The sequence below is a fragment of the Pelophylax lessonae genome (assembly GCF_965119305.1).
Source record: "Pelophylax lessonae genome assembly, chromosome: 9".
NCBI classification, from domain to species: Eukaryota; Metazoa; Chordata; class Amphibia; order Anura; family Ranidae; genus Pelophylax; species Pelophylax lessonae.
Window position 1 is genome coordinate 178,113,156 of NC_138776.1, and position 19,314 is coordinate 178,132,469.

Below are 19,314 nucleotides of genomic sequence, written 5' to 3' on the forward strand. Positions count from 1 at the left end.
CGGTCACACGCGCGGACATGTTAGGGAACGAGCGGGGGCGGGAGCGCGCCTCCGGCGGCGCGTGCTCGACCCCTAGAGGCTCTCAGGCGAGCGACGTAGTACTATGTCACTTTGCCTGTGCGGGGCTGACTGCCGCCGTAAATAGTCGTGCGGCGGTCGGCAAGTGGTTAAAACCTATACTATATAATCCAGCCAAAACTTTCTTTTGTCTTGGACAGAGTGGGAAAGTCATAGAACCCCTGTTGGGTTTTTACTGTTATCCAGGGCTCTCATTTTTGGTCAGCGTGACTGCAGTTTCACCAGACAGGAAGGAAAATTCTGAGGGGTAATCTCTCCAATGAAGCCCCATAGGGGCATAGGTTGCATATTCCAGGTGTATTTTGGCGTTTTTCAATACACGTTTTTGATCCATTGACGTCTATGGAAACAAAAACACAACCTGGTGGTCCCTGGCCCTTTCCATAAAATGCACAGAATGTGACTCAGAAAGGCATGTTAAATGGACTGTAGTGTGTTTCTACAAAACTGAAAACTCACTAAAAAATGCATAGGTGTGAACCTAAAGTATAAAAAATGTACAGAGCTAAAAAAATCCCTACCTGAACAGACAGTATAAAGAAATTCAGCAGTAATGATGATTGATGCATTTATTCTGATTGGGAGGGATTTTTAGTATTTGTTTTTTACTCATATCCTTATGATATAGTTACAGCTGATTTTTAGGTTTCCTGGTTAGATGGAGCACAGAATTGCTTTGGTCTTAGCAGTAAGTTGTTTTAGGCCCCTTTCACACGTGGAAAACTTTGGGAACGACATGTTGTGCAACTCTGATGTCCAAAGTTGCATGACAAGTTGCACACTTGTCATGCAACTTTGGATATCAGAGTTGCATGACATGTCGTTCCCCATGTTTTCCAACGATACCCATTCATATATGCGCAACTTAAAGTTGCAGCAACTTCAAAGTAGTTCATGCACTACTTTGGTTGGACTTTCATGCAACTTGAGGGCCATAGACTTCAATGGTAATCCTCAGACGTGTGCAACAGTTGTCCATTAACTGGTCAAAGCCAAAGTTGTATCCAAGTTGCACCAATCCAAAGTTGCACTCCAAAGTTGGCGCAACTTTGTAGCAGTACAAGTGTGAAAGGGGCCCTAATCCTTCCCTACTCCATCCAAAGTTTTGCCAGGACATAAGCGTTAAACTTTCATAAAATATGCAATTGGAATCCAATTACGATAAAGACTTGGGCTCCTTTCAGACTTGTGCGACTTGGGATCCGACTTGTGAGACCCCAAGTCGCAGGACATGTAAAATTATTATCATAATATAGGATTTATATAGTGCAACAGTATGCGCATCGTTTTACAGCATGAGGACAGACAGTACGGTTACAATACAATTAAAATACAGGAGGAATCAGAGGGAAATGCCATCTATCTCTATGACAGCCATTCCAATTGACACAACTGAAGTCGCTGCAACTTCAGAAAAGGTTCCTGCGCTACTTTGATCTGGCTTTGACACAGCTTTAGTGTAAGGCTCCAGACTCCAAAGTTGCGCTGACTTTGGAGCGCAACTTTGGATTGGTGCAACTTGGATACGACTTTTGCTTTGACCAGTGATAATGGACAACTGTTGCACACAAATTGCATTGAATAACATTCAGATAAAAATTTCATGCAACTTCTGAGGGTTAACATTGAAGTCTATGGCTCTCAAGTTGCATGAAAGTCGGACCAAAGTAGTGCATGAACTACTTTGAAGTTGCTGCAACAGTGCCTTGCAAAAGTATTCACCCCCTTGGCATTTTTCATGTTTTGTTGCCTCACAACCTGGAATTAACATGAATTGTTTGAGAATTTGCATCATCTTATTTACAGAACATGCCCACAGCTTTGAAGATGTTTTTTTTTTTTTTTTTTTTTATTGTGAAGCAAACAACAAATAGGACAAAATAACAGAAAAAGTCAATGTGTATATCTATTCACCCCCCTTAAAGTCAGTACTATGTAGAGCCACCTTTTGCGGCAATCACAGCTCCAAGTCGCTTTGGATAAGTCTCTATGAGCTTGCCACATCTTACCACTGGGATTTTTGCCCATTCCTCCTTGCAAAACTGCTCCAGCTCCTTCAAGTTGGATGGTTTGCGCTTGTAAACAGCAATCTTTAAGTCTGACCACAGATTTTCTATTGGATTGAGGTCTGGGCTTTGACTAGGCCATTCCAACACATTTACATGTTTCACCTTATACCACTCAAGTGTTGCTTTAGCGGTGTGTTTGGGGTTATTGTCCTGCTGGAAGGTGAACCTCCATCCTAGCCTCAAATCACGCACAGAGTGGTACAGGTTTTGCTCAAGAACATCCTTGTATTTAGCACCATCCATTTTTCCCTCAACTCGGACCAGTTTCCCAGTCCCGACTGCTGAAAAACATCCCCACAGCATGATGCTGCCACCACCATGTTTCACTGTGGGGATGCTGTTCTTTGGGTGATGTGATGTGTTGGGTTTGCGCCAGACAGCATTTTCTTTGATGGCCGAAAAGTTAAATTTTAGTCTCATCAGACCAGAGCACCTTTCTCCATACATTTTGGGAGTCTCCCACATGCCTTTTCACAAACTCAAAACGTGCCATTTTGTTTTTTGCTGAAAGTAATGGCTTTCTTCTGACCAGTCTGCCATAAAACCCAACTCTATGGAGCGTACGGCTTATTGTCCTCATATGTGTGGATACTCCAGTCTCTGCAGCTCCTCCAGGGTTACCTTAGGTCTCTGTGCTGCCTCTCTGATTAATGCCCTCCTTGCCCGGTCTGAGTTTTGGTGGGCGGCCGTCTCTTGGCAGGTTTGCTGCTGTGCCATGTTGTTTCCATTTGGTTATGATAGATTTGATGGTGCTCCTGGGGATCATCAAAGATTTGGATATTTTTTTTATAACCTAACCCTGACTTGTACTTCTCAACAACATTGTCCCTTACTTGTTCGGAGAGTTCCTTGGTCTTCATGGCAGTGTTTGGTTAGTGGTGCCTCTTGCTTAGGTGTTACAGCCTCTGGGGCCTTTCAAAAAAGGTGTGTATATGTAATGACAGATCAGGCGTCACTTAGATTGCACACAGGTGGACATCATTTCACTAATTATGTGACTCCTGAAGGTAATTGGTTACACCAGAGCTTTTTATGGGCTTCATAACAAAGGGGGTGAATACATACGCACATGCCAATTTTCTCTTTTCTATTTCTAAAAAATAGTTTTATGTATATATTTTTCTCATTTCACTTCACCACTTTTGTGTTCTGATCCATCACATAAAATTCAGATTAACAAAACATTGAACTTAAGGCTGTAATGTAACAAAATAGGTAAAAGGTCCAGGGGGGTGAGTACTTTTGCAAGGCACTATATATGAATTGTTTTTATTGGAAAACACGGGTAATAACTTGTCGTGCAACTATGATGTCCAAAGTTGCATGACAAGTCGCACAAGTGTGAATGGAGCCTTAAGAAGTAACCAATGCAATAACTGTTCGCCCCCTTTCACACTTGTGCGACCTGAAAGTGGCGCGACTTTGCTGTGATTTTTTTGCTGCAACTTTGACTGGATTTGAAGCAATGACTGTGTAATCTTGAGGTCTATGAACATCAAGTCATATCAATGTCAGGCCAAAGTAGTGCAGGGACTACGTTGAGGTCGATGTGACTTGAAGTTGCACATATTTGAACGGTACTCATTGGAAATCAGGGGGTAGGACTTGTAATGCGATTTTGCAATCCCAAGTTGCAGGACAAGTCGCACAAGTGTGAAAGGGGCCTAACTGAGATATGAAAAGTGAAACTTAGGCCCAACTCAAAGAAATCTACCTCCTTGAACCAGCTGCAGGGAAATTTCCCTATGTGCTGGTCATGATCTTCGCTTCTATATTACTGCTCATTCACTGGCTTATGTAAAAATCCACTTCTTGCCGTTGAAGCTCATTATAATCACAGTAGGTGGCTGGCACAGCTTTAGGACTTTGACTTTAAATATATTAAAAGTACATACAGCATCTAGTTTGAGGAAATAAAAAATAAACTTTGGATCAAAGTTTAAAACATAACATCAGTCCATCAGCAAGAGGTAGAATACTTAAAAATATACGAGCGTCTCGTAGGATGGCTTCATTCAGTTGATGCATTCCCTGTACACACTCAGTCTTGGGGCTCATTCTCAGTACACCTCCACTGCACAGGACCTGCAAAATAGTAGAAAAGACTTGAATGGACAACTTCTCAGTAGGAAAAAATCATTCAGTAAACTGTCAATGCTGTTCTAGAAATACTGCTGCTATGGCAAAACTGACAATATTTTCCCATGATCCCTAGCAGCCAAACTGATCATGGCTTTTAGAGTGCTCCTGGGAAGGATCGCAGACTATTGGAAGCCATCCTTTGCAATCTTCCTACTTTAACATTTGTAGCTGCCCACGCATGTATGATTCAATTGAGATGCAGATTAGAGTATGTTTTCCCCACAGTAGTTTCAGATTGGCAGAGTAGAGAGATTGAAGTAATCTAGCCTGCTCATTTGCAGGCTAGATAACGGCCAGAACCTGAAAACTAGGTTACAAGTGACCACAGGGATTTGCAGGGTGGGTAGTATGAAGATCAGACTATCAGGAAGAAAATTAGAGAAACTAGAGAATGTTCTTCATGTCTATATGAATGGCAGATCTCCATGTTCACATGTTCAACCACCTTAATACCAGGCAAATTCTGACACTTCTCACATGTGTGTAAAAATCTACTGTGTAAAAAAAAAAAAAAAAAAATTATTATATATATATATATATATATATATATATATATATATATATATATATATATATATATATATATATATATATACACACATACATACATACATATATACACACACACACACACACATATATATACATATACACACACACACACATATATATATATATATATATATATATATATACATACACACACACACACACACACACACACACACTTACACACACACTCTAAATCACAAAACCTCAACACATTAATGGCTAAACCTCTGGCAACAAAAGTGAAAATGTCCAAACTGGGCCCAATTAGCCATTTTCCCTCCCCGTTGTCATGTGACTCGTTAGTGTTACAAGGTCTCAGGTGTCAATGGGGAGCAGGTGTGTGAAATTTGGTGTTATCTCTCTCACTCTCTCATACTGGTCACTGGAAGTTCAACATAGTACCTCATGGCAAAGAACTCTCTGAGGATCTGAAAAAAAGAATTGTTGCTCTACATAAAGATGGCCTAAGCTATAAAAAGATTGCCAAGACCCTGAAACTGAGCTGCAGCACGGCAGCAAAGACCATACAGCGGTTTAACAGGACAGGTTCCACTCAGAACAGGCCTCGCCATGGTCGACCAAAGAAGTTGAGTGCAGGTGCTCAGTGTCATATCCAGAGGTTGTTTTTGGGAAATAGATATATGAGTGCTGCCAGCATTGCTGTAGAGGTTGAAGGGGTGGGAGGTCAGCCTGTCAGTGCTAGGACCATACGTTGCACTCTGCATCAAATTGGTCTGCATGGCTGTCATCCCAGAAGGAAACCTCTTCTAAAGATGATGCACAAGAAAGCCCGCAAACAGTTTGCTGAAGACAAGCAGACTAAGGACATGGATTACTGGAACCATGTCCTGTGGTCTGATAAGATCAAAATAAAAATGTATTTGGTTCAGATGGTGTCAAGCGTGTGTGGCGGCAACCAGATGGGGAGTACAAAGACAAATGTGTCTTGCCTACAGTCAAGCATGGTGATGGGACTGTCATGGTCTGGGGCTGCATGAGTGCTGCCAGCACTGGAGAGCTACAGTTCATTAAGGGAGCCATGAATGCCAACATGTACTGTGACATACTGAAGCAGAGCATGATATCCTCCCTTTAGAAACTGGGCCGCAGGGCAGTATTCCAACATAACGACCTCAAACACACCTCCAAGACGACCACTGCCTTGCTAAAGAAGCTGAGGGTAAAGGTGGTGGACTGGCCAAGCATGTCTCCAGACCTAAACCCTATTGAGCATCTGTGGGGCATCCTTAAAACAGAAGGTAGAGGAGTGCAAAGTTTTTAACATCCACCAGCTCTGTGATGTCGTCATGAAGGAGTGAAAGAGGACTCCAGTGACAACCTGTGAAGCTCTGGTGAACTCCATGCCCAAGAGGGTTAAGGTAGTGCTGGATAATTTGGATCCAATAGTCGCACTCCCAGATTGCGGCTCTCTGGATGCGTTTAGGAAGTAGAAAAGTGCCACATCCTTTTAACTAGGGTTGAGTTGGTTAGTGGACAAAACATGGACTTTATCGGCACAATAATATGATAAAAATAAACGTTTTATTATTATATGTTTAAAAACAAACACAACGCCTGTAAGGCAACCATATGCCAGCAGTTCTGTGATTGACAATCAATGTAACACAAATACAGTATACATAAACACATAGATAAAATTATTATTGCATGGTTATCTGTGATGAGATCCACATGACAGTGATCCGTCAGGGAAGACAGGTGGGTGAGGCTGTCCTACGATGGAATCTGTCGATGTGTTCACCACAAGTACATGTAATAGATAGAATCTATTGAGCTAGAACACTCAAAATGTTTCGCAAAATTGCTTCATCTGGAGTTTTAGATTAATTTCTCTGTAATATCCTTGCAATAAATGTATTCAAAGAAAAACAAGGGAGGTGAGACCAGAGGAGCCAGGAACTAAAATTACTAGGAATCATGGACACTGATTCCAATTATAATATGGACTCATGAAAATCCATGGCCTGAATGTCACAGATATAGCCCACTCAGAGAGGAGAGGGTCGGTGACGTTTATTGCCAATAGTCTCCAAATATCTAAACTGGGGTAACACGAATATGTAAAGAAGGCTATAAAAACCTTAAGCTGGCTCCTATCTGTCTTATCCACATCCCCAGGGCGGGGGGCTTGCCACTAGTGGCAACCTGGAAAGCTCCGATGAACTCCAGGCCCAAGAGGGTTAAAGCAGTGCTGGAAAATAATGGTGGGCACACAAAATATTGACACTTTGGGCCAATTTGGACATTTCCACTTAGGGGTGTACTCACTTCTGTTGCCAGCGGTTTTGACATTAATGGCTGTGTGTTGAGTTTTTTTTTGAGGGGACGGCAAATTTACACTGTTATACAAGCTGTACACTCACTACTTTACATATGAAAGGATATAATAAAATATTTACAAAAATAGGAATGAGGAACTAAAGTAAGTCTACTTCTGTGACCCAAAAGAGAAGTGAAGTATAGCCAAATAAAAACAAAAAACACTTTGACCTTACTTCTCTTTAGGTGTTTTACACACTCAAAACCATCGTCCTTGTACAGTATAAAGGCAGACAGTTAGTATTCCGTGAACAGCTTAAGGAATCGGAGAAACCTGTCACGGCTTGTGTTCATTTCTCTTGCAGTAGGAATTTGGCAGCTTTTCAGGTTACCTGCATACAATATACCTAAAATATATATAAAATGGAAGAAAAGCTGCTTTTAAGCTGGCCATAGACAAATCGTATCTTGACTGATTCCTACTGAATCAGCTTCAATTTGAGCCATGAGTGACCCTGTCAGCACCACGCAGCTCAACACAATTCATTTTAAAGGATACCTTTGGGGACATGTTACATGTTGCACCCACTTTTATGGTGAAACATGTAACATGTTCCCACTCCTGCAACGGCTCCCTGATCCCCCGTTCTGTGACAGTGGGTCAGGGATCCTCTCCCCGGTGTCGCTATTTGAAAAAAGTGCAGCCGTGCGGGCTCCGCCCACATAGCTGCATCATTCATCCACAGAGTTCTGTGAATGAATGAACTACAAGTACTGACAGCCTTTGCGGCTGACAGGTTGTACTTATCAATGAACTGGCAGGGCGCTGTAAAGGCGCTCTAGGTAGTTCATTGATTCTTCTTTTCATTGTGTTATCTGCCTTCCCATACGAGGTACGAGCAGACAACTTACATTGACAGTCTGCAGGAGCCCTGCTTTGCACCCACCATCTGCTGATTACTGGTGCAATGATTTCCATACTCCTACAGAAAAAAAAAATTGTACATGCATATTTTTTTTTACCTGCAAAAAAATGTGCACTTATTGATTTATTTTTTTTAAAAAAAACTTATCCTTGAAAGCTAAAAGGGGTTGTATATAAAAACAACAAACTGCCTATACTTATCTGCTCTGTGCAATCATTATGCACAGCGCAGCCCTGATCCTCTTCTTCTTGGGTGCTCCCCCCCCCCCGGCGCTTCAGGGCCCTACTCTTCATCTGGTGCCCCCACGGAAAGCCGCTTTCCATTGGATCAACCGTGCGGGCTTGCTCCTGAGTCCCGTTGCTGCATTCATTGATGCAGAAAGTGGGACTCGGCCCGCCCCCCGCATCACTGGATTTGATTGACAATGGCAAATGGCTCCTGCTGCTATCAATCTGTCCAATGAGGAGAGAGAAAGCGGCTGGAGCTGCTGCACTCGTGCACATCGCTGGATCGGATCGGGCTCAGGTAAGAAAAAGGAGGGGGGGGGTGGAGCTAAAGCACCTAGAATGCAAGGAGGTAAAAAACCTTGAGGCTTTACAAGCACTTAACCACTTGCTGACCGCTTACCGCATATATACAGCAGCAGTGTGGCTCTCCCAGGCAAACCGACGCAGGTATACGTTGGTCGCCTGGTGGCAGCTAGGGGGCGAGTGCGCTCCCGCTCATCAGCGGGGAAGGCAATGCAGCGGGCAGGCGGCTCCGATTGCCGCCTGACACCGGCAATCGTTCCCCACTGAGAGAGAAGGACGGTCAGCTGTTGTAAACACAGCCGACCGTTCTTTTCCCTGGAATAATCATAGAGCCCATGTGATTCTTGCTATATAGGATCACATGTCTCTATTGTCATTTTAGAAGCCCCCCCCACCCCCCCACAGTTAGAATCACTCCCCTAGGGTCACAATTAACCCCTTGATCACCTATACTGTTAACCCTTCCCTGCCAGTGTCATTATTACAGTAACAGTGCATATCTTTAGCACTGATTACTGTAGTAATGTCACTGGTCCCCCCAAAAGTGTCAAAAAAGTCAGTTAGGGGTCAGATCTGTCCACTGCAATGTTGCAGTCCCGCAAAAAAATCGCAGATCACCGCCATTACTAGTAAAAAAAAAAAGACAAATTTTAATGTAGTTAGTAGACACAATAACTTTTGCGCAAACCAATTAAAATATGCTTTTTGCGATTTCTTTTACCAAAAATATGTATCAAAAAACAAATTGGCCTAAAATGTTAAAAAATTTTGATTTTTAAATATTTTCTTTTGGGAATGTCATATAGCAAAATGTGAAAAATATATATATTTTTTTTTTCAAAATTGTCGCTATTTTTTTTGTTTATAGCGCAAAAAATTAAAATCGCAGAGGTGATCAAATACCACCAAAAAAAAGCTCTATTTGTGGGAAAAAAAGGATGTAAATTTTGTTTAAGTATAGTGTCGCACGACCGCACAATTGTCCGTTAAAATAACGCAGTGCCGAATCACAAAATAGGGCCTGGTCAGGAAGGGAGCAAATCCTTCCGGTCTTAAAGTGGTTAAAGTTTAGCTAAAAAAAAAAAAAAAACCTACAGCCTTAGTCACATCACTTACCAGCAAAGAAGTATGTCCCACATTAAGCAGGTTTTTTATATCCTGGATAAATCTTCACTGCAGGGATGCCGGTCCTCTTCTTGTCTCTGAACTTCTGGCACTACAATGGGTTACAGCTTCACCTCTTTAAGAAGAAGAACAGCAGTACAGATGGTCTGATGCCCCTTCCTTCCTTTTCCTTCATTGAGAGAATTTCTTTCATTGAATAAAATCTGTGAATGAGGAGAGAAACCTGTGTATGAATCTCACCCATTCACAGATTGCTGATTATTGTTACAGGCAGTGTAATCAGTGAAAGAACCAGATCTTCTGTACTGCTGTTCTGCCTGAACACCTATTAACCATTGCAGCACTAGAAGTTCAGACACAGGAAGAGGACGGGCATCCCTGCAGTGAAGTTTTCCCTAGAATCAAGCTGCCTGAAAAGATGTGGGGCATTCTTCATTACAGGTAATATGACTAAAGCTGTAGGAAGTTTTTTCTTTTTTTTTTTTTTAAGCTAAACTTCAAGTGGTAATAAATTAAAAACCAAAAATGTTATATTGTGCGCTTACCGATCATTAGATGTGGTGGCTGCATTGGTTTTCTTTTGTGCGTGTTTCCCTTTGTTCTCACCTGGTGATCTGGCCAGTAACACACCTCCTGTATTAGAGCACCCCCACTGTGAAGGAGCATAGGGCGCACCAATGGACAGCAGCATTGCCATGGGGGAAGGGGAGTGTTCGATGTACTAGCAGATTTAGATACACTAACACATTGAAGCCAAACTAATTTAGAAAAAACAGTTTTGTTCCTTTTGGGATAAAGGATTGCAGAAATAAAAGCTGATCATTGTATGCACCCCTATCAGTGTTAAAAAGTTTCTCTTATCCCTTTAACTGGTACATGCAGAAGAGCTTGTTCTTTTGAAAAACCACAGACTTACTAGCCAGATCACCATTTGAAAATAAAGGAAAAAGTAAAAAAAAAAAAAAAAAAAAATGAAGATAGCGATCACATCCAAGAATTGGTACGCTGCAATATAGTCAATGTTTGCACGTTTATTAGCTTTAAAAATTTGACTGAAGCAAGTGGAATAGCGACTGCATCTTAAAAGTTCTTTAGGTATTAAGGCAGCCAACTAAAAATCTACAAATTAAAGAGACAGTATGAATATGTATAAACCAATCATAACAACCAATGAAAAACATGCAAAATATTATTTACAAATTATATACATTTTTTTTTGCAACTAACTACTTAACTTAACCACTTGCCTCCTGGGCAAAGTGACGTACCGGTATGTCACTCGCCCACGAGCCTCTAGGGGGCGAGCGCTCCCGTCCCCGCTCGTTCCCTGACATCCCCGCGCGAGTGACCGGCGGCTCTGATGTCCGCCGGCCACTCGTGATCTCCCGCTGGAGAGGGAGAAAGGCAGACGGCTGATATAAACAAAGCCGCCTGTCATTCTCCCTGATGTAACTGCAGAGATCATACGATCTTGCTACGTGGGATCGTATTTCTCTGCGGTTACATCACAAGCCACGCCCCCCCCCCACAGTTAGAATCACGCCCCTAGGGACACATTTAACCCACTGATCACCAATAAAGTTAACCCCTTCTCTGCCAGTGTCATTTTTACAGTAACAGTGCATATGTATAGCACTGATTACTGTAGTAATGTCACTGGTACCCCCATAAGTGTAAAAAAGGCAGTCAAGGGTCCGATCTGTCCGCCGCAATGTCGCAGTCGCCACCATTACTAGTTAAAAATGACATAAATCTTTCCCGTAGTTATTAAATGCAATAACTTTTGCGCAAACCAATCCAAAAACGCTTATTGCGATTTTTTTTACCATAAATATGTAGCAAAAAACAAATTGGCCTAAAATGTTAAATTTTGATTTTTAATTTTTTTTTTTTTTGGGGAAATTCATATAAAAAAAATGTGAAAAATATTGTTTTTTTTTTTCAAAATTGTCGCTCTTTTTTTGTTTATAGCGCAAAAAGTAAAAATCGCACAGGTGATCAAATACCACCAAAAGAAAGTACAGTGTCGCACGACCGCGTAATTGTCCGTTAAAGTCACGCAGTGCCGAGTCGCAAAATAGGCCCTGGTCTTTGAGCAGCCAAATCCTCCGGTGCTTAAGTGGTTAAATAGTTGCAAACAGTCCATAGCAATGGACTATAACAATACAATTTCAAGATATGGTAGCAGTAACTTCATCACAGTCCATATAAATAGTAAGCAGTCCTATGTAAGGGAAATTCTTTATTAAAATCCAGCAAAGTGGGAGGAGGGGGCATTGTGGTGCATCAGATTTTCTTTAGTTTTGATTCGAGGACCACAGGCCTCAGCTCCAGGCTAGGCCTCTACCCCGAAAGGAGAGAATCCATACAACCTTCTACATCCCAGTTTCTCCCCTCCTGTACTACATTGCCATACAAAATATTTGTATTACATGTGCAGCAGGGAAGGGGCAGAGGGCAGTTAAGGGAATCTTTTTTGTTATCATGCAGGATTAACCACCTGAGCTCCGGAAGGTTTTACCCCCTTTGTGACCAGGCATTTTTTTGTTATTCAGCACTGCGCTCCTTTCACTGGCAATTTCGCTGTCATGAACACTGTACGCAATATAAATTTGTATCATTTTTTTTTTGGTGGTATTTGATCGCCACTGGTCATTTTGATTTTTTGCAATAAATGAAAAAAAGACCAAAAATTTGGAAAAAAAACCCCAATATTTTCCTTACCTTCATGACCAAGCCCTGTGGGTGGGGCAAAACATGTTGGAGGGTGTGGCCTGCATGGAGTTAGGTTAAAGCCCCGTATACACGCTACGAATTTCCGCCGACCGGTCGTCCGTCTTTTGTCCAGAGAGGTGTCTGTTGGTTGGAATGTGCTCTAGACTGCACACAAATTTTCCCGTACGACAGAATTCTACTTCAGAAGTGATGTCATGTGTTGGATTGCTTTCTATGTGTTCTTTAGTCTCTGAGCATGCCTGGTCTTGCTCATAAGATCTTTCCCCGTCGAAATCTGTACTAATGAGATGAAAATCGGACGTGTGTTGACAGAAGACAAAAATTTTAATGCCTGCACATCAGGATTTTGTCAGCCGAAAAGTCGGAGTCGGCTGTCAAAAGCACCATACTAACAATCCGAAAATCGGCAGATCGGTCGTCGGACGAAATTCCCCTTCCGAATTTCTTATCGTAAGTACGGGGGTTTAGGCTGTTATCACCTATTATGCGCTGAGCTTGTATGGTGTGCAGTGGCTGAGATTTTTCTCTCCTTGTTCTGCAGATTAGATGGAGTCACGGTGGACTCCTAGCCTGACCTGCACCCTCAGTGGAATAGACTGAATAGGGGACATAGATGCCAGAGACCCTAAAGTTGGCTAAGACTATAGTTTGAAACTCACCCCTGAAGCAACAGAAAATGGCAAGACCCTCAACTGCAGCTGCCATGACACCAATCCTTGCCACAAACTTACCTGTGGCCCAAAGGCCCTCCTGCCATCAAGCTGGCAGATTAAACACATGAATCTGTTGCCTCGCCAACACACTCTTTCATGCTGTCGGCTGACATCACAGAGTCGGTCCAGGCTCAGGAAAAATCGCGACCACGTAGTCAGGATCTGCCCACATGCCTGGACTAGTACCCGGCTCAGCCTCTCAGTCAGTGAGCCGCTGAGAGCCTGAGCCAGCCGCTCCCACCCCCTCCACAGCCCAGCACTCTAGTAAGTGCTGGGGGGGATGATGCATCCACCTTGGTAAGTATGATTAAAAACACATTTCATACTTCTCTTTTAAGCTACAGTCTCACCCTCAACTGTGTAGGCCATGGCCCTCCATCATACTCCCATGAACTTTTCCTTTCAGTCAAAGTAGTAGACCTGAATCCTTGTTCTAAAGCTGGTTTTGAACCCACAAAAGGTATGCATTCACAACCTTCTGTTTACCCATTGGCTGCCTTTGCCAACTCTAACTGAGCACTCTGCAAATAGACATCTATAAAACACAGGTGTGGATCCTATTCCATAGTGTCTGAGCCATCTTGATGCCCTCTCTTTCTCACATTTCAGATAGATTTCAAAAACAAATCTGGGAAAGTTACATTTTATTTTTTCATAAAATATTCAAAATGGGAATTTAAACTTAATTTGTACCTATTTTTGAAGTTTTGACTTCACTAAAGTGAGCCTAAATGTGATTGTCTGGTGCTTTTCTAACAAAGCTGACTGGTTCAAGACTGGGTGGATGATAACCCTAAGAAAAGTGATACCAATTTTTGTTGCTTAAGACTCCGTTCACTCCGTGACAAGTCGCGCTCCCTCGCGGTCCATGCACTGCTACAGGACCCGTTCTAATAGGAGTGACACAAGTCGCTCCGACTTAGAAAAAGGGTCCTGTACTACTTCGGGGCGACCTCGGAGCGACTTGCATAGACTTCCATTATGTGAAGTCCTTGCAAGTTGCTCCGAAGTCGTGGTGCATGGGAATGCACAAGTCGCCCCCGAAGTAGTACAGAGTCGTGCCGCCCCAGTGTGAACCGAGTCTTAGAGTTGAACTTCCACCATCTTCTGAGATGAACACTCTTACTAATTAAAATTATAATGTGTACGGTTACAGCAATGGTACTTTAACATACCCCATCTATAGCTAGTATTCCTCCACTCCTCAAGAGACGCAGACATTTTTCATAGCATTTTCTGCAATTCTGTTGATCAGCCATATTGATGGAAATGAGGTCAAATGTACCAGCTTGTCCAGTAGAGAGTAGGTCATCTATACACAAAAATAGAACATTTTAAAGCACTGAAACCTTTAAACACTACTTTTACAAACTGATCTGATTTATTTTAACTAGACAAACTTGTTTAAGATTATAGGATCTGACATTATAGGATCCTACTCACACCAGCAATTTTTGAATAACGAGGTATTCGTAAAACGATGATGAAGAGTTTTACAACTCACAACATTCTCATTAATCATATGTGTGACAATAACCATACAATCCAGATTTTACTGCAGCTGCCGTAAAATTCTAAATGACTTTGCTGAATAAGTGATAAAGTGTTCTTTGTCAAGTGAAAAAATGGGGGATAACCTTTCCTTCAGAAAATGTTAGTTTCCTGGCTGTTCTTTTGATGCTTTCTAGTCATTGACCCAGTGAAAAGTAAAATGTTTAGAGAATAAAAGATAATAGTAATAGGAAATAATAATAGGAACAATAAGGAATTCCAAATTTTCTCCAATTTTCATTTGCTTATTCGTTTTTTTTACTAGGATTTGACACAGAAATGTAAAACTAGATACAGCTGGGGAGCTATCATTTTCAGATGAAAGGCAGCTATCACTCTCGTATGCACCTTAACCGAAAAATGTCCCCACTGCAGCTGGAGGTTTTGCAGAGCAGCGTTGTCATCTAGTGCACATGCTCAGTTTTCAGAGTATTTTCTACCCTGAGCATGTCCTTCCTATCACATCTGAGCAGTATATTGGACTTTAAAGTCACACAGTGGTAAATGACAGCCTTCTCCCTCTCTCCTAACCAGGGGGTTGGAGATTACATCTTGATTGACGGAGGCTTCGCCTCCCTCTTATTCAAAGACATAGGCTGGAGAGGCGTAACACAGCCTGTGACTGGCAGAAGTCTGCCCACACCATGTTATTGCCAAAAAATAATCAATATTTAATTTCAAATATATACTTGTATGACAATTAAAAAAATAATAATATGAATTATTTATTTTTACAGCTGTGATCAGCAGCAGAAGACTAGAAGTTCCTCCTGCCACTGTTTTCCTACAGACAGGTTGGGAAAGAGCTGGGTCATGTGACAGCTGCATATTGATTAGGAAAAAGGTATTTAATGTTTTTTATTAAAAAAAGTTACAGTGCCATCATCTATATACAGAAAGAGAAAGGTGAATGTAAATTTACCAGTGTGTGTTTGCTTAGTATCACTTTAAGGATAACCCAGCCAGGGCAACTTGACAGAGCCAATGTGTGATAACCCTGTTGCAGATACTACAAAAATAGTTAATGTTGGCTGGTGTTGAAGCTCAAAGGGCGAAGTAACATCTCACCCTCTGCTATGTGACAATGCTGAGGCCATTAGGCCTGAGCAAGGCATTATGGGAGAAGGTCACTTGCACCCCCATACCTGGAAGCATCACATGCTTTGCTATGGCAGCCACAAAAGGAGAGGTGGGGGGGAGTGCAAGAAAGAGTATATAGTGGCTGGGGGGGTGGTATACCGGTTTTACACTGACAAGCCACTGTGCCCTGGATGGGCAAGGTTACAGAGTCTACTTAAGTATAGAAACTCTGGACATACTAAGGTAAGAATATTTCAATCTGGCTGCAGAAATGCACATACAGCTTTAATAAAAAAATACCATTTATTCTCCATTTTACCCTTGAGTGGGCAGTACTAGGGTTAGTTGGACAGGATGACCAAGAATTCTCTAATAGCTCCGGACACCTAACTCTTACCCTATTAGCGGTCAGCTGAAAAACAATTCTTTAGAATTGGATCCTACAAGATCCTTCTCTACATCAATTCCAACAAAAACTCCAAAATACCTTTTAAATAGAATGGGTAGAGGTCGTTCTAAATGAACAGACCCTTACAATATACTTTTAAAACCATAGAAAACCTACATTTTCAGATACCAGTCTACCTAGTATCTAAAAAAAAAATGTATTACAGATGTGTCAATATTTCAAGAATAGTCTGACACATATGTTAATATTCTTAGAAGGCAAAATAATAGGGCCCTTACATACACAATACCCCAGTGAGTAATTATTAATGTCTAGCTACATACTGCCTTATTTTTGCTTACTGTTCAGCTATACTCCAAACAAAAACTATAATGTGTGCACAATTAGGCAAGTTGTATTTTTAAGGATTACCTTTAATATTGAACAACTACAGTGCCCTTGGTCAATCCAAAATGTTAATAAACCTCAAACCTGAATATTTAAGAAAGTAAAAGTATACTTTTGGCTTTCTTAGGAGAATATCTATGTGTGCACAATTATTTTGCAACTAAATGAAAAACAAACATTTTACCATCTCACTTGTTTATTTTCACCTTTAAGGCTCGGTTCACACTGCCACGACTTGGGATCCGACTTGTGAGAGCCCAAGTCGCGTGACATGTAAAATCCCATGTTAGTCAATGAAAGCTGTCTTAATTAACACTACTGAAGTCGCTCCGACTTCAGAAAAGGTTCCTGTACTACTTCAAGGATATTTCTATCCGACTTTTAATCTCTTCTCTTCTATAGTTTTATCAGAGTAATACTCAAGTCCCCTGGCAAAGTCGAACTGCAAGTTAGGGATGCACCGAAATTTCGGCCACCAAAATTTTCGGCCGAAAATGGGCCTATCCCATTTCGGCTGAAAATGGGTTAAAAATGCCGAAATTAATGGCCGCCGTGAGGAAGGAGGAGGGCGCATCGCAGGTTTGAAAAGTCCCGCCTCTGGCCGGCCGCCCGCCTCTCAATGATGTCCCTACTACTACGATCTGTTCATGAATGAACTAACAGACCGGGCGGGAGGGCGGACGAGCGGCCGCTAATAGCTGTATGTGAGAGCTTCATTTCACTTCCCTGTCAGCGGACGATGTGCATGAATGAACTGAACTGACACACCGGACGGGAGGGCGGGGGGAGCGGCCGCTAATAACTGTAACTATGTGAGAGCTTCACTTCCCTGTCAGGCATGTATCTCCTCTGACAGGGAAGTGAAGTGAAGTGAAGCTCTCACATCCTTACAGCTATTAGCGGCCACTCGCCCGCCCTCCCACCCGGTATGTCACTTCATTCATGGACAGATCGTAGTAGTAGTGACATCACCGGGAGGCGGGCCGCCGGCCAGAGGCGCGTCTTTTGAATGAAGGACACCGGAGGAGCACAGTGAGTAGGAGAGGACGCTGAGGCGGGGGGGAGGGGGAGGGTGTACTGACGAGAGGGACGCTGAGGCAGCTTACTAATGGTATTAGTATTAATTATGCAGCATGAGGGGGTTAAGGTATTGTCACTGCTGGTCACTGATGCATTAGTGACCGACCAGTGGCAGTTAATTAACCCCTTTGTGCTGCATTAGTGCAACCAGTATCAGTGCAACCAGTGTTAATTAACACTGATACTGGTTGCACTAATGCAGCACAAAGGGGTTAATTAACTGCCACTGGTCGGTCACTAATGCATCAGTGACCAGCAGTGACAATACCTTAACCCCCTCATGCTGCATAATACTAATACCATTGGTAATTAAATTAACCACTTGCCAACCCATCACAGTACATATACTGTGAGAGGGTGGCAGCGACAGGTGTACGTCGCTGCCTGTTTTTGGTGTATGCCCCTCTTCTATCTATTTTAAAATTATTTGGGGAAAAAAGTAATTTTCGGTTTCGGTTTTCGGCCAAGGGCATCTTGCATTTTTGGTTTCGGCCCAAATTTTTCATTTCGGTGCATCCCTACTGCAAGTCGCACGGCTTTCAGGTCGCGGCAGTGTGAACCGAGCCTTAAAGTAAGGATAATATCCAAACAACTCAAAATTTACAAATAAAAAAAAAAAAATAAAAAATAAAATCAGTGACCAATATAGCCAGCCTTCTTTTCAACAGAACAGTCATAAGCCTTCAATTCATGGATTCTTTGAGTTTCTTGATCTGGTGATGATTAACTTTTTGTGCAGCAGCAACCACAGCCTCCCAGACACTGTTCAGAGAGGGAGGTGTACTGTTTTAATTCACTGTAATTCTCCCATTTAAGGAGGGCCCACAAGTTCTCAATAGGGTTTAGGTTAGATGAGGAAGGGGGCCATGTCTTTCATCTTTAAGGCCTTTACTGGCTAGCCACACATTGGAGTATTTTAATGCATGTGATGGAGCATTGTCCTGCATAAATATCATGGTCTTCTTGAAAAATGCAGACTTTTCCCTGTACCACTGCTTGAAGAAAGCGTCTTCTAAAAACTGACAGTGGGATTGGGAGTTGATTTTGAGTCCATCTTCAACTCTAAAAAGGTCCAACTAGCTCATCTTTAGTAATACCTGCCCACCTCCATCTTGCTACCATCTGCCGAAGAGGAGCTCTGTGCCAGTTACTGATCTAGCCACAGGCCTATCATCTGGTCTGTCAAGAGTCACTGTCATCCCATCAGTCCATAAAACTTTTGAAAAATCTGTCTTCAGATATTTCTTAGCCCTGTCTTGATGTTTCAACTTATGGGTCTTGTTCATTGGTGGTTGGGTTTCAGCCTTCATTACGTTGGCCATGTCTCTGAGCACTGAACACCTTGTACTCCTGGGCACTCCAGGTAGGTTGCAGTTCTGGAATGACAGCACTGGAGGATAATGGCTTCACGTTTGATTCTTCTCAAATCTTTGGCAGGTAATTTGTGTCTTTTTTTCTCTCTCAACACGTTTCTGCGACCCTGTTGACTATTTGCAACAAAATGTTTGATTGTTCTGTGCTTACGCCCTAAAATCTTAGGAATCCCTCTGAAGGACTTTTTACAATTTTTGACTTTTCAGAGTCAGTTAAATCTCTTTTTTGGCCCATTATGCCTGAGGAAAAGAAGCTGCCTAATAATTATGCACACCTTGATAT

At 42.2% G+C, this 19,314-nt stretch overlaps 1 protein-coding gene across 1 annotated transcript in view; it reads right to left on the reverse strand.

Moving 5' to 3' along the window:
• Positions 1 to 3,910: 3,910 nt before the first annotated feature.
• COMTD1 (catechol-O-methyltransferase domain containing 1) overlaps positions 3,911 to 19,314 on the reverse strand; it is a 43,495-nt gene continuing 28,091 nt past the window's right edge. The window contains exons 6-7 of the mRNA XM_082266859.1: positions 14,327 to 14,463; positions 3,911 to 4,232 (exon numbers count right to left, since the gene is read on the reverse strand). Coding sequence (XP_082122985.1) covers positions 4,080 to 4,232; positions 14,327 to 14,463 — 290 coding nt within the window. The 3' untranslated portion in view covers positions 3,911 to 4,079. The remainder of the gene's footprint in view (positions 4,233 to 14,326; positions 14,464 to 19,314) is intronic.